This window comes from Motacilla alba, chromosome 2 (assembly GCF_015832195.1).
Source record: "Motacilla alba alba isolate MOTALB_02 chromosome 2, Motacilla_alba_V1.0_pri, whole genome shotgun sequence".
Classification (NCBI taxonomy): Eukaryota; Metazoa; Chordata; class Aves; order Passeriformes; family Motacillidae; genus Motacilla; species Motacilla alba.
The window spans coordinates 122538108-122554350 of NC_052017.1; the positions used below are offsets into that span (position 1 = coordinate 122538108).

General features: G+C 40.1%; 1 protein-coding gene across 4 annotated transcripts in view; it reads left to right on the forward strand.

The window, feature by feature from the left end:
- The first annotated feature begins 438 nt into the window (after positions 1-438).
- The window catches only part of ZC2HC1A (zinc finger C2HC-type containing 1A), a 34754-nt gene continuing 18949 nt past the window's right edge, over positions 439-16243 (forward strand). The window contains exons 1-4 of one of the 4 annotated variants that reach the window (XM_038124692.1): positions 439-576; positions 12019-12092; positions 12799-12915; positions 13123-13258. In XM_038124692.1, coding sequence (XP_037980620.1) covers positions 561-576; positions 12019-12092; positions 12799-12915; positions 13123-13258 — 343 coding nt within the window. In that variant the 5' untranslated portion in view covers positions 439-560. Of the gene's footprint in view, positions 577-3441; positions 5044-12018; positions 12093-12798; positions 12916-13122; positions 13259-16243 lie in introns of those variants that run through there. The other 3 variants (XM_038124699.1, XM_038124683.1, XM_038124673.1) reach the window with 3 other exon arrangements.

A 16243-nucleotide genomic window follows, 5' to 3' on the forward strand; every position in this document is an offset into this window, starting at 1 on the left:
GAGGTCCCTTCCAACCCGAACGATTCTGTGCTCCTGTATTTCATGTACAAGCGCGGCTCTTGGAAGGAGATCCCGGATCACAGCGTAACCTCAACGAATGGGCTTCAGGAACCGACAGATCGCACCTGAGTCAGAATACGCCTGGTTTTTGCAGGGGGATGCAAGAAACGGTGCCCTGCTCCCTTGGGAACCCAACCAGGGCGCAGCCTAAGGGCGGGTGACATCTCCCGTGCCCGGCGAGGCGGAGCGGGGCTGGCGACCCCCGCGCCGGTCAGCGGGTGGGCAGGGGGCGGCCGGCGGGCGGCGGGCAGCGGTCGGGCAGCGGGTGGGCAGGGGGCAGCGGGCAGCGGCCGGCGAGGCGCCGCCGGCCCGCCGAGGCGGCGCGGGCGGGGCGGGGCGGCGGCGCCGCGGGCAGAGGCCGCCCGCCCGCCGGGGCCGTGGCCGCCCGCCCGCCCGGCCAATGGGAGCGGCGCTTGTTGGCGGGCCGGGCGGTGGCGGCGTTGCCACAGCAGCGGCGGTCGGAAACCGAGCCCAGCCCGAGCCGGCGGTCGGGGTGAGCCATGGAGGGGCTGGAAGGTGAGCGGCAGCGCCGGGGCCGGGGCAGCCGGCGGGCGCCCGGGGCGAGGCGGGTCCTTTGTGCTGCGGCTGGGGCGTGCTCGGGCGGTGGCGGCGGAGAGCGGGGCCCGGGCGCCGCCTTGCCCGTTCGCGGAGCCCCCGCGGCCGGGAGTGCTGGGGGGTGGCGGGGCTGAGGCGGGCGAGCGCCGCGGGAGGCAGCGGACAAGGCGAAGGAGGCAGCGGAGCCTGCGGGGCCGGGCGGCGGCAGGACCGGGCTCCCCGCGCTTTGTCTCGGGCGCTGCTCCGCTCCCGCAGCGGCCCCGCCGGCCCCTCCCTGCGGCGGCCGCGCTCCGAGCCCGCTCCTTGGGGCCCTGCGGGCTGGGTGCGGCGCAGCGTGCGGGCATCTCTGCCAGGAGCCCTTTTTTTTTTTTTTGTTTTGCTAACAGATGGCTAAGGTGGGTGTTAAGATCCGCTTATCATGCTAGGGAAATGCTCAGTGCGGTGAAGAAAACTAGGGATGAATTTGCTGACGGGGAATTTTCAACTTTATCCTGTGCTGGTTGAATTAATGGAAACGTTCTTGCTCTCCGAAATGTTATCCATCATAGCACAGATATCAGCTTGGAATTAATGAAGTTACGGCTAGCAATCTGAGCGTTTCTGTAGGTCTATCATTACTGCATTTTGCAAGCTGCTCTAACCATACTACTTAAAAAAAAACACCTGTTCTGAAAAACTATACAACGCAGTCATTAAGTCTTCCATGCTCTACTTCTCTAGAGGTAACTGAGTGCTTAAATAGGAGTAAGCACAAACTAGCCTTTGTTCTTTATCCCTTCTAGAACAGTTGGAGAACTAAAGTAATTTTCACAGAATACCTGTGTTCTGTCTTTAGTAGGTTTTATGGTAATCAGATCCTGTTCTTGAGCCTAGTGACTTCATCAAGACTCTAAATTTGGACATAACTTGGCATTCAATCCCGAGAGCTTTCTTTGATTCACTCGGCATTCTTTGCTGACTATCAATGCCTTTGAAATTTGAAACATGGTGTCCAGTGTTTATCAAATAATGCCTTATCAGGCATTCTAGCTCTGAGGATGGTGGCATGTTACCTCTCCAGAAAGGGAGAGCTTGCCTTAATTTTAAGTAAGCTGTGCATTTGACTGCGTTTGAGACTGTACATCATCTGCAGCACATCTATCAATTGATTTGGCTGTGTGCTCATTTATCAAGACCAGCTATGCTTGCTGTGTTATGTAAGCTCTAGCACTTTAATTACAGGGGGTAGGAGAAAAGTATCTACAGATAACAGCAGAATCCTGAAAAAACTTGTGATTTTTTCATAAAATTTGTCCAGTTCCTGATGTTGTTGGAGATGGTTTGTATCTTGTTTGTATTTCAGAAGGTACTGGGAGTGGAGGGAACTGCTAAATCATGGTTGAAATCTCATGTTTTCTGAATCTTTCCTTGAAAGTACTTTCAAAGGCTAGAGCTTGTCAAAGCATTTTTTCCATCATGTGAAATTATTCTTCTGAATGCTTGAGATTAATTTCAGAATAGCACAGGAAATAAGTTGTCTAAAACTCCAGTTGTCCTTGCCTTGTGAACACTGATATCTCACACTGTTATCCTCCATACTTGAATGCAGAAATTTTTGAAACTGAAGAACAATTTTCTGTATTTTTATGGATCATTTTCTGCCATGTTTTTATTTTTTAAAAACCACCACAAAATAAAATACTTCTCTTTCTGCTTCAAAACATTTGAAGCAAGTGGGTTTGCTTTTATTTACAGTTTTTCAGTTTAGGCTGTCTCTGTTCATGCATATTAGCTTAGGCTCAGATTTAAGTTTCTGTAGAAAGGTCACCCTAGGACAGAAGAAATGTCGGCAAAGCCAATAATAATAATAATAATAAAAAATCATTGGATATTATGCTTTTGTTCAGTCATTGCTCCATTGGCAACTCAGAAGAGTGTTGCTGGTTGCCATCTTGGATTAAATTAATATTTGGATGTGCAATTGCACAGTCATACCCATCTGACATAGAAGTATGGGCAGCTTCTGAAATCTGGCTCAGCCTGCTGCCTCATTATATTAGCACTTAGTAATATCATTTCCCAGAGCTGGCTGGTGCAGTAGGTGCTTGTCAGCTGTGTGAGGGTCGTGGTTGTGGGGAAGGGCAGGACTTTATTTGTTGGCAGCAGTCTCTTGGTGTGTCTGTAATGGTGGCAGACCCCCGCAGGCTCAAGATGCTTGTCCTGGACTTTACAGCCTCAGAAGATGGTGTTTTTGCTTTGCTGAGGATCAGCATTATAGATGAGAGATCACTTTTACTTTGGTTTATATAAGCATGCTATTAATTAGAAAGAGCTCTACCCAGTTTATAATGATCTTTCCAAAAAGTGGAGAGATGAATGTGTAATGGTTGGCATGTGGAACTGCATTAATGACATTTAAAAAGCTAAATAGTATTTTCAGTGTCACAGTTGCATTTTCTCACTATGTGCAAGTTTAAATGTTCTGTGAAATGGCAAAGTAGGTTTCTGTATCACTTAGAAGTTCCTTCTAAAATTTACTTTTGTTGCTCCTTTAAGGCTGTTGCTCTATTAAGTTATTTTTTTATCAGTATTGTTATATTACTAGATTGAGTCAAATTTGTACCTTTAAAGGTTTGCAAAAGTAATGAGTGCATGCTTGTCATTAGAGGTGACAAATCTGTTATTAAGTCTAAAGTCGCTAGCTCAGCATTTGTTACTTTGCATCTTGCATGCTGTTTGGCTGTTTTTCAATTTTCATTTAATTTACAGATGGAAGTAGAGCCACAGACTGGCTCTGTCTGACAACGTAGTGATCTCTAAGGTGAGCTTAAAAATCCGTTCATGAGGAGTTCTCCATGTGGTGAATCTGAGGACTGTTTTTGATGGATTAGCATGTTCTTGTTGCTTTCACTGCTGGATGTCAAGTAAAAAGCTGTCACGCTGGCGTGTTTGTTGCTCTCTGTTTTGCTTGAGCAAGATGGAACCAAGCACTGAATTCCTGACTTCATTTAAGCCGGAGCAGTCCAATGGTGGTGTTTGATCGGCTTCTCTCCAGTCTGTTGTTTTTTCTGGGAGGATGCCGACAACAGCTGCTTGAGCCAACTAAATGCCGCTTCCCACACTTGTTCACAGCCCATCCCAGCCCAAGGAATACGGGGCAGAAGGGCAGCTGTGTCGGAGGGCAGAAGTCCAGCTCTCTGTGGTAGGTCATGGCAGTGCTTGCCCAGCCCCACGCTCAAGCAGCCAGGGAAGGCTGTGGTTGGAAGGGGCTGGCTGGCTGCTGGCTCAGGAAATAGCCTGCGGTGTCAAACCCAGAACTTTCCCTTGTTGATCTGTGTAGGAACTACACTCTGAGCAGTCTGGGTGTGTCCTCGAGGTCTCTCTGTATGGCATCTTCTGCTGAGAGCTGGGGTCTGGGCTGTGACAGCAGTTGTCTCTGGACCCTTCCCTGGCATGGGGAATGTCTGTGATGCCCTGCTCCGCCCCTAACAGTGCAAGATAGAGATCTTTGGGGTTTTATGTTAGTAATGTGACTCTTGAGAGCAAGTGCTTATTTTTGATTTGTCAGAGTTTCTGAATGCCCCATCTTATTTTTTTTCCTTAATAGTGTAGCAAATTAATATTACTTTTGTTTTAAAAACCAATAATGTGAGTGTTCTTTTCCTTTTAGAGTTGATCTTTGTCTTGCCTCACTGGATCCATGCAGCAGCTTCCTTACTTCGGTGGCCATTTTTTTAGCTCCATTTGACTTCAGACTTCCACTTTTTTTTTTTAATAGGTGTATCTTTTGTCCAACAGAAGAAAGAATTTCTTTTATTGTACACTGTTCTTAAATCAGCAACTTGGAAACTATTAAAGATTGAAATGCAAAACTGATATTAATGTACATTATTTTTAATAAGTTTTTTTAAATAAGTTATTTGTCTCTGGTAGCCATTAAAACACAAAGATAAATGTGTCTGCACTGAACTGATGCTTCATTAGGTATACTTGAACATCTGTTAAGTGATCTGAATTTGACAATTAGCACTCTATAACTGGTCAATTTATTTACTCTTTTTAAAGCCACCATGTTTTTATTTTTTTTAATTATTGGTTATTTTACTTAAGAAAAATCTCAAAAGCTAGTTTAGGCTGATACAATATGGAGAAGTGCACTACCAGAATATGTTTCACCTTTAAAGGAGAGGACGTAGTCAGGAATTTGAATGTTTCAGATTAGTTTCTTCAGTATCTTAGAAGTAATAGATTTTATGCCCTTTTTAGAAATCTTTTTTTTAGATTTCTTGCAATTTTAACTTTAATTGCAGAGGCTAGATCAATCTACTAATTGACTTCAATTGGTTGAATATAGTGGAAAGATGAACATGTTTTACCTGCACACAACATGGTGTGGCTGTCCTCAAAAGCCAGTGTTGCATCTCAGTGAAACCTGGTTTCAGGAGTATGGTAAGTGCTTGACTGGAGCAGCTGAGAAGTGGGCTTACTTTCTAAAGAAATCCTGAGGGAGGGGCAAACTAGGAATCAATATATTATAAATTAAGTTTTATCAGTTTATAAATTAAGTATTATCAGTTTTTTCTTAACACATCATTTTTTGCCAGTAAAGATTCTGATAAGCAAGCAGACTTAGGGAAGGATTGCTCTGTCCAATTACACTTGTGTTGTAGAGTGCATAAGCCCAGATTTGCCTTGGGGATCACTGTGGCAAAACCGTCTTGGTTTAAGGCTGGTGTGAGAAGGCAAGTCTGTGCCTGGCTGCCCTCACAGTCATCACAGTGCCTGTAGTCTAGTACAGGAGAGCAGTGTGTTTATGAAGCCAAAGAACTGTATAACATTTACATAGGTTTTGCAGGTCATGTGCTTTCTAGTGCTTCTAGTTGATCTTAAAGCTTGTTAATAGAAAGCCAGATGATGTATCTGGAATTCAGATCTGTCATATAGTGCTGCTTGTTCCCCTTTGGTTGAGTTGCATTTCCGTAGGCTTTGCAGGGGAGGGTTTCATAGATTTTTCTGGATGACCGTCATGACTGAGTGACTCTCTAAAATGCCTGCACATTGGCATTCAGTATGGGAACATATGGGAGCAATTGGAGGTCTGCTCTCTGTTGCAGGGCTAGGATCTGGTTGGGATCATGTGTAGGTGGTAGGACAGCTCACAGGACTGCAGTGCTGTGGTGGATGATTACAGGCTCTTCAGGAAGAACCAGCTGGACAGCATGGGGTGAAGTTGCCCTTTATGTGGGAGGGCAATGAGAATGCAACAGAACTTTGGTGTAGAACCACCTGCGGGAGTATGAATCAGGGTTAGGAGGCAGACCAGTGTGGGAACAGCTGTTGTGGCTGTCTGCTAAAAGCCACTTGATCAGGAAATACATGAGGTCTCCCTCGTAACTTGAAGGATCGATGTAGTCACAGGCCTTGGTCCTCATGAGAGACTTTAACCTCTGAAGAGACTTTAAGCTGCTGGAGGTACAAATCAGTAAGGTGCAAGTAGCTAGGAGGCTTCTGGTATGCATTGATGGCAAACTCCTGACCCAGGTGATCAAGGAGCTGGCAAGGGCGGGCAGTCCTGCAATACTTCATATGTACAGATATGTGAGATGTAAAGGTCAGGGGAAGCCTTTCCTCCAGTGACTGTAGGATGGTTGAATTCAGGATCCTGAGAGGAGGGAGCTGGGTAAATAGATCTCGGCCCCAGAGTTCAGGAATGCAGTCTGTGACCTTAGGGATTTGCATGCAGGAGTCCCATGAGAAATGGCCATCGAGAGAGCTGGTTATTTTGAAGGATGTGTAATGTGACTGGCACATTTTCACATTAAAAGTTATGCTTCATATGAGGAAGGAAGCAAAGAGGGACAGACAGTTATAGTAAAAGGGAGTACACCATGATGTGAATTGTGTGTGCTGCTGTTACAACCATTCTTGACTGCATGGAACTCATTTCTCAGTCACCAAAAAAACCTATAGAGAGTCCTTATCCAGGCTGTCACTTTGTGGCAGTGGGTCTCACCTTGATGTGTTATTTTCAAGAAATGCAAACGAAATTTGCCATCATCAGACTCATTCAGTGCAATAACAGGGTTAGTGCGTTTTCATTGTCAGACTGCAAAGCTGACACAAAAATGTGCAGAGGTACTATGAAAGTCTTTTCAGCTTGAAGGAATGGATGCTACAGTGCTAAGGAGTTATCTTTTGGAAACAGAAGTGACAGGTTTATACAAGATTGTCAATACAAGAGTACAGGAGAATTCATAAGGCTTTCCTATAAAATTGGGAGTAGATAGATAAAAGTAGATTGATTTGCTATTTGTTAGACATTTGTCAAAACTTAGCTGCTTAAAAATTTCAAAGTATATGAATGGTTGAATAGTAAGAGGCAGGGCTTACTATGATTTCCTCTTCCTTTGTCTCTCTCCTGCAAACTGCAGAATAGCACAGGTGAGAAAGGATGTGCTTGGTGGGGTAAAACATGCACAATATCATTTACCAAGCAGACTTGACTGAAGTATGGCAAGTACTGCCTGTTGTTAAGAATTACAGTCAGTGTATTCACCTTATTTGCGTTTTCATTTCAAAATTCCTTTTGGCAAAATAATGCAAATTTGCAAATCTTTGATCGTTATTGGAATACTTTTTTCCTACTTTGGTACATTCATATTTTCATTATGTTATTTAATTCTCTTCTAAACTGCTTTTTAAGAATTAATGCTCTAAATATAAAAAAAAATGTGTTAATTTAAAGGAATGTTCAAGGGTCTGTGCATCCTGGTCTGGTTGAAGTTGTTCGTTCCCACAGGAAAGGGGTTGGAACTAGATGATCTTCAAGGTCCTCTTCCAACCCAAAGCATTCCATGATTCTGTGAAGTGTTCCCTACCTGTGTCACTGCACTGGTATAATTTTAGGTGACTCTTGCTTGTAATATTTGCCATTGGTTAGGCTGTTGTTAATTAGTGTGTTGATTAAAAAAATATAACCTAGTCATTATTGATTATTGGACATATGTTAGAGACTGGGCAGTCCTCAAAGAACCAGACGCTGTGGCTTGAGGATACAGATTCTAACTAATGTGGGGAATGAACAGCATTTTTTTATGATACCATAAATATGTGGAACTCTTAAGTCACCTTGCTATTGGAGATGAGAATGGAGTTATGCTAAAAGCAATAAATACAGTTTCGTAGAAGAATTTGACAAGTGCTCTTCAAGTGATGACTTTCAACACTTGCAGATTACTTGCTGGCTTCAAATAGGCACAGAGTCCCAAGGCAGGGAATTGTACCAGGCTTTTTCTGCATGTTTGAATTCAGAGAGGCTTGATGATTGTGATTACCACAGTTGTCTGGCCTAAATAGTTTAGTACTGTCACTGCTATCCATAAATAAAAGGTTTTGAAGGGCAGTCAGATTTTACAAGCTGACAAAATACTGATACAAAGTGCAGTCTTGTTTCTGCAATTTGTATCTAAGTTCACGCACATACTTGGTTATAGAGCTCTCCAGATGAGAAAAGTGTAACAAAACTTGAGTTATTCAGTAATACTGGAGGCTTCTGCTTCCTCTAGGTGTGAAGTCTATTTACACAACTGCTTTGTCTGTAAACATGACAGCAAGAACAAGTGACTGTGACAGCTATGGCTGTGACTGTGTCAGATCAAACTTATTGTATGTATTGATGGGTCTCCACATTGTACTGAGAAAGATAAATAGAACTGGCAGCTTGCCCTTTCTGCTGTAAATCAATTGTGCTATTTGAATATGAGAGAAGAGAAAGAATGGAGTTGTTATCTTGAAAGCTAGGTTTCAAGGAAGTCTAAACTTATCTATAATACTGAAAGCACCATGATACGTCTGGAGACTGTATAGCTGTACTATCAGACTTAGTGGTCCACCCAGACTTTACAGCTCAACTCTTTAACTTCAAGATCAGAAAGTATAGGCAGCTAGACTGTAACCATACTCAGAAGGGATGTGTGCAGTAACTTGTGTGATTTGGAAAGTAGAGCTGGAGGAGAAGGAGCCCTGACAGGGGCAGTTTACAAACATGAACAATAAGATTATTTTAGTCCTGCTTATAAGCTTCCAGTCTGGTTAAGTCAGATACCCAGCATCATACTATGTTGTATGCTGTGTTTTTGTCTGAGACTTGGTCTCAGGGAGGCAGTAGAATAAGATATAAAGCTCAGTATCTTCTGAGGTTATCTCAGTATTCTGTGGTTTTCACATATCAATTTTGATCATATTTATCTTTTCTCTAGAAATGTTTTGATTAGATAAACAGTAATAATTATTTCAGTCCTTCTCCAAGTTAACTATATTCATTCATGTTTAGAATAAGCATCTAAACTGCTGCTGATTAGTGATACTAAAGTTGGTAAAAATGAAGTATAGCTGCTGTATAACTAAAATGATATTTAAAAGTCCTGCATTGTTGCCAACTTTACAGACTGAAGAAAATTGTCATGACATTATCTTACTACCAATTTCCATTCTCAGACCAATTTCTCAAGCATATCCTCCTTCTGTTTCCTGATTTGAGTGTTCTTTTTTTTTTTTTTTCCTTAACATCCTCCCTGCAGTGCATCCCAGATTAAAAACCATCTCAGTAAACTTTTTTTCAGGAAAAAAATTGCAGTAGATATCACACATTAATGTCTTTTTAAAAAATAAACAAAACAAAGCCAAAATCAACTCAATTGCAACTTTCACAGTTTTATTCCCATGTCTTACTTTTAAGTTATCAGATTTCATGTGGATAACATTTCTAACCCTTCTGTAAGGGAAGACTCGTGGACTCCTAGAAGGAAATGTTAAAGTTTTGTGGTTTTGATTTGTTTGGTTTGGGGTTTTTTTTGCTTTGAAAGTTAGGAAAATCACAGAGGAATTAAACTAAAGGGGTGAGTGTGCCCCTTCATAAAGAACACTTGGCTTCCCATTTTCAATAAAATTTCAGGAACTTTCATTTCTTTAAAAAAACTTCCTTGTGTGCTTTGGGTCAGTGATTTGTGTTACACAGGAGGTGTTTGCAGTAGAAATAGCTCTAGGCAGATATGATTACCTGCCAGCAACAGGAGAGGGTGGGAATGCTGTAAGGAAATCCAGGTCTGTAACTGCAACTGCACTTACTGGTCATTGGCATTCCTTGTGCTTTGGTATGTCATATGTAAATACTGCTTGTTCAGGTCAGCAGCTATCAAATCTGTTTCTTTTCTTGAGGAATTTAAACACCAGCTCAAATTCTAGAACACAGAGGAAAACTGTGGAACATGTAGCTTCTTTTACTAAGGCAGGTATTTGAAAGAATTCTCAGCCAAATTCTTAATCACATGCTGTATACCTTGTGTCAAGATCACTAATTCTGATTTATTTCTGCTAATTTATTGAAGACACAAACCATGTCACTTCATATTTTTGGGAAATGCCTCTTTCACTTGTTTCTGCAAAGCTGAGGATTGTATCAGAATGATGTCATAAAAAGAAGTTGAACTCTTAAGCAGAAGTGAGTTTGCAGTGATGTAGGTTATAATTATTAAGAGTGCTAGGGACTCTAAAGAATGAAGTCATGAAATAACAAACAAATCTGTCCATATCTTATATTTTTGAGTGGAGTAATTGAGAAAAGGTTACAGCCATTGCTGCTTACCCTTCAGATCAGTGGTGAGGGCAGATTCCCAGCCATCTAAGCTTTGTACCATTGTTCATGTTCTCAGGCTTGCGGATTTAAGAAAACAAAATTATGGAAAAAATTCCACATGTGATTTTTTTAAAAACGACTTTGGAAAAATACAGTTAAAAGGCAAGTTCCTAATAAATCTTTAAAACATTGAAGTATAATTCCAATGCAGAAATAGAAGAAAACCAAGATTCATCTGCATGTTTTGCTTTTTTCCTACTTCTCATACTTGTGTAAATCTAAATGCACAGATATTTAGATGGCGCAAAAAGAAACTTGATTATGGCTTCCATTTGTAAAACTTGGTTACTGTCAGTGCAGTCCTGCTGTGCTGTGGTAAGGAGAGGTGTATTCATATCTACATGGAAAAGATATATGGATTAATTAAAGGTATGAGCTAAATGTTTTAAACTGCACTTTTTATGTGATTTATGATTCTTAAAATGCATTGTGCTCTATAGTATGTTCATACAACTAATACATTGCATGCAGTTAGTTACTGGGGGTGAACTTGCTTTAAGTAATTGAAAAAATCAAAAATAGATAATAATTATTGGTAATACAGATTTCACTCAGTTTTAATCGTTGCATTTGGGCAAAAAAGGTTTTCAGTGGGAACCATGGCTGCCTGAATCTGTTTCTTTGCTGTGAAATATTTAATTAAATTATTTCTTTCTTTAGGACTGGTCATATACTTAGTTAGCAAGTGTGTAAGTTTAGCTGGAAGACAGTTTTCCACTGGGAAGCTGGGACAAAAGCCGATCAAATGATTGAACATTGCTATGTTGATAACTCTGTTAGTTTAAGATGCTGCTTCACCTAAAATACAAGTCAATTCAAAGTGGTTTTATTTTAATGTGGTGTAAATAGAGGCAGTTGTATTGTCTGCAATAGTCAGATTGAGTACAGAGAAAGCTGCTAGTATGTCTCAAACATAATCCAAATTTACTGCTTCTTTCTTGATATATACGTGATATAAAGAAATCCCTGTATTCCTCTGGTATAGTAATAGATATAGTAGATACCTTTTATTGGGAAACCCTGCAGTTTTTTGTCTCTGCCACAACTCTGTTGCATAATGCATGCTATATAAACATATTTGCTTGCATAGGCCTTGATACTTTGACTTGTTGGTCTTCTGTCTGGTTCTGTGGATCTGCTGTATGTCAAATATGCTATTTATATTTTTGTTACCAGTGCTTGAATAGCAACATCAGAAATACTTCTGTAAACCATCAGTAATAATCTGAATAAAATATGTAGTAAAATTAGCATCAAGACTGTTTTTTTTACAAGAGAAAGTGGAATGGTTTATCTTGGTAGAGCGAAATAAGTAATGGAATGTGTCTTTTCTGTATTTGATACTAAATTTGATCTTTGCCAAAGACACAGAAATACCCACTAAATAGCTTTATTCTTGGTGTGTATCTGAGCTATCATTGGGACTTAAAAGGGGTTTTTTATTTCCATATTGGAATACATCCTTTTAAGGGAGTGGAGTTATGTATTATAAATAATCAGAATTGCTGGTGACATGTTGCTGGGCCTGTCAGCTTCCAAAGGTATCTGAGGACTTCGGTATATATTTTGCCTTTCTCATCTGCATAGCCTCTGCACAAGTCAAAGGATGTATACTTTTGCAGTAACAACTGTATTATAGCTAAGTGTATATGAGATCAGCGTTTTCTGAAATAATGTTTTGTCATTAATTTAATCAAGTTTTCTTAAAGAAGTATGTTGGTTTCTTTAAGGTGAGGTTACAGTGCAAACTGGAGATCTGTTGCCATGTAAGATTTGTGGAAGAACTTTCTTTCCAGCAGCGCTGGTAAGTGGTGTGAGCCCTGTTGGCTTTTAGATTTGATAAGTTGATATGAAAGTTAAGCAGGGCTCACTACAGCTAAATAAAATAGATCCAGGTAGGGTTTTTGTGGTTTTTCCCCTCCCAAGTAATTACTGATTCCAGTTGTCTCAGGTTTGAAGCTCCTTAGAAGGGGTTTAATTTTATTTGAAGATCCCATCATTTTCTGAAATACATGCCTCTAAAAGCATCTTTTCTAGGGTTACATAGTCAATCCTTGTATTCTGCAGTTTTAAGTCTCAGCTAGAAAAGGAAGTGTTTTGTTTGCCATTTCCAAGACTGTCTTCTCCATTGTTAATAGAAATCGGTCTGTCCTTAAATGTGAATATGAATTTCAGACATCTGTGATTTGTTTTGCCACTCAAATGACCAGCAAAAGCTGCCTACCTATCATCAGTTTTTTACATGCAAGGAGCAAATATAAATGCCTTCAACTTTTCTTCATTATTACCTCTGTTTTTGTGACTCTATATACATCCATGAATTCCTGCAGTTCTATTTCAAAGGTAGTGGCTGGCATAAATGTTTGAGTGAAAACAGTCTCAGCTTATTCATTAAGAGTTGGGGTTTTTTTGCTAATTTTTTTATCAAGAAAGAGGGAAATAATGTGTTAATAAGTTCTGTTTTCAAAACTAAGTTCTGTATTCTCCTTTTATTTTGCTTCTGCTTACAGAAAAAGCATGGACCCATTTGCCAAAAAACTTCTGCCAAGAAGAGGAAGACCTTTGATTCCAGCCGACAGAGAGCAGAAGGAACTGACATTCCCACAGTGAAACCTCTTAAACCACGGGTATGTTATAATTTACTCTGAATATGAGCATTTTAGGCATATTATAAATGCATTTTAATAAGGCTTATTTCTGCTGGCAGTTTGTGTTACTTAGATCAACTAAGATTTGGAAGAAATCTTGACTGTGGTGTTATGAACTAAAATAAAGTGCGTACTTAGCTTCGATTAAAAACTTCAAATATAGAAAGCTTTCTTTTTTCCTCTTAGCCAGAGCCACCCAAAAAACCTTCTAACTGGAGACGAAAGCATGAGGAATTTATAGCAACTATACGAGCAGCCAAAGGACTTAATCTTAAAGATGGTGGAAAACTCCCTCCACCACCTCCACCATCGTATGACCCTGGTATGTAAAACAGTCAAGTTCCTTAGACATTTTTCTTTAAGTTAATGTGAAGAAGTTTGAATTGAAAAGAAATTTGTTGGAATGCAGCCTTCACAAGTTCTCAAAGATTACATACTATCCCTGGGCAGATGCTGGATTGTGACTTTGGGTCTGGCTGGCTCAAATCCAGTAGATTTCAAAGCCCATGACTTTGTTTTTGATGTGTGAAAAGATAGCTGGGGCCTGTTTGCAGCTTGCTACTGTTTTGTAAACCATAGGCTGGATAAATTGTTTCAATACCTTGTTTATGCTTACAACTGTGGCAGATGGCCTTTTTGATTAGCTGACACGCACAACATATTTATGTTGTGGGAATGCACTTTTGTGTTCTTCAAATCTTTCACATTTCTTGCTGAATTCACATTTGGTTTCATGTATGCAGTGTATGCCTTCTTGCCTCGTGTGGTGGGGGTAGTTGTGTTTCGGGTATGTGAGATGTGTGGACTTCGTATTAGCAAGGGCAGGAAAAGTCCTGGGTATCTTTGAACTGATACTGAGTAAAGTGTTCAAGCAGTTTGATGTGAATGAGAAGGAAAAACACTTCTCATTTAACTCCTGGGATATGATAATAGGCTGAAGAATGTATTTCTTCCTCTTGTCATAAGAGCTGAACCATTTTGATTAGCTGAATGGCTATTTTCAGAAGGATTGGGAAAAAACATGTGTTTGCTTCTGCCTGTCTCTGTGGTCAAGTGAGGATGTGAAGTGTTCCCTACCCTGTTTCTTTGCAGAGGATGTGTTAGTCCAGCATTAGGATTGTAATGATGCATTCATTCTAAGAGGCTATATTATTCAGCATTCTCACAATCCTGAAAAGCCATATAGCTGATTTTAAAAAGTAAAGCCATCTTAAAGCCAATAGCAAATGCTGTGGATAAGAATCACAAGGCTTGATCATGGAAAGAATTACTAATAATGTATATAGCATATCTATCGTCTATCTAGTTGTAGTTGGTTTCAGTCTCCTTGCTTCAGTACTACTGCAGTGGGTAAGACTTAGGAAGAGGAAATCAGGAATGAAGAGACCATACACGAAATAATCGGTGCATATTCTTCTTACAAATAGAGCCAGGAGCAGCTACTGATGCTCCTTTTCTACTTGTCACGTAGGAGAGTGGGAAGATTGTGAAAGTACCATGTGTATCCATCCTCTCCTACTCCTCTCCTGTCTTGGGCATGCTTGTTTCTAACAAGCAGCAAGTCTTGTTCATTTTAATGGAAAGAGTCTCATATTCATACTTTCTACTTAACTGCTCTGAGCTGGCAAGTATTACTGCTTCTTTCATCTCCTCTTCCACTTTTTCTGAGGAAGTGCAGAATAGCCTCAGATTAAGAAGGACTTAAAGTCACCCTGAGCTTGACTGCATGTGTGTACTGCCCTCTTATTTTGATTAATTTTTATTTTATAAAGCTTGAATCCCAGAGGTTCTTCTGGACAGTATGAGCAGTACTTTGAGATATCCAAGTGTCTGACTGCCACTATGTGTTTTACAAAAGGATGAAAATTCAATTCCTGATTCTTAAGAGTATACATTCATCTTCTCTGCTCTGGGCTTTGAAAGTTTTCTGTGGGAACTGAGCTCTGCACTAGCCAGAAATGGCATATTATCTAGGGGCTTTTACAGCTGTTTTATTTTTATTATTTTCTTTTTTTTTTTTAGTTTCTTTTGAATAATTTTGGTTTGACTACATATCTATTACAGTTCTGTTTCTGATTTTTTGTCTCCTAAGATGTAGTTGATGTTCAAGTGTTCTGACAGTAGCAGAACATATATAAAATAAATAAATAAAAAATTGTTGTTGTTACCCCATGAGATTCCCATGCTGTCACTTCTCTGTGTTCTTCCTTTGTCCTTAGCTCACCGCTGCTTGGGTCACAGTTTGTGGTTTGGTGGCCATTACATCATTTAACTTACTCAAAACTGTTTATAAATATTTAAAGGGACAAGTATTTAAACATGATCTACTGCATTTGGACTAGTAGCATGTAATCCAAAACTTATTTTAGATTTTTTTATATCCGACTGTAATTTTGGAGGCAGTGACTGTTGAATTTCATCTCATTTTCTTCAATACATTTCTAAAATGACCTAGAAACACACTAATTTAACCTGCTTTGCCGGTGTCAAATTTTTTTTGATGCTTGCATGGTTTTGAATGCTCTAATCTGGGGCATACAGCATTAATATCTCTGGGCACTGAAATTCACAGTTGTCTGAAACTGTAGTCCAAACATATCATTTTCCAGGGACACTGTATTTTAAGGTGTTTGTTTCCAGAATACAGATGATGTATCTTTTAATATTTTAAGCATTTCTGTAGCCCTTTCTGTTTTTTCCCCAATGAGAGTAATATTTCCTGTAATTCTGTTTGCAATGTGACTAAATTAATCTTGCAGAAGTAACACAGCCACCAGTTACTTTCTTTTGCATATCTCTAGAGATAGCTCCTTATTTTGGCTGATTTTCTTCTGATTCTTTTTATTTGCAAAATTTCAGATTTTTTTTTATAATGATCACTTCCAGTATTGCAGTTTGTATTACTCAGTTCTTTCAAATTTGTCAGAGGAAACAGATTTGTTGTCTTTTGCTGCTTGTGTGGGAAAGGTTTTAATGCATTCCCATATCTTGAACAAACTGAACTGTTTGTGATTTTTTAAAAATTTTTGATTCTTTGTTTGTTTAGCTTCTTCTCTACTTCCTTCCAGCTGATCTCTGTGCCATGTCCCTTTACCTCTTTGGCTACCTTCTCTGCAGAATAGCATCACTTGGTGTTTCTGATTTTGCTTAGGTTATTTCTAATCCTCAGCTACTCTTGTCCATCAAATGAGAATATGCTTTTACCTAGCAATCTGTATTTCATTTTCAGATTCAAAAAGCCATAATTTCCCCTGGAGGGGAGGCTGGTCTTTAAAAGACTTTAAAACACTGTCATTTTTAAAACAGA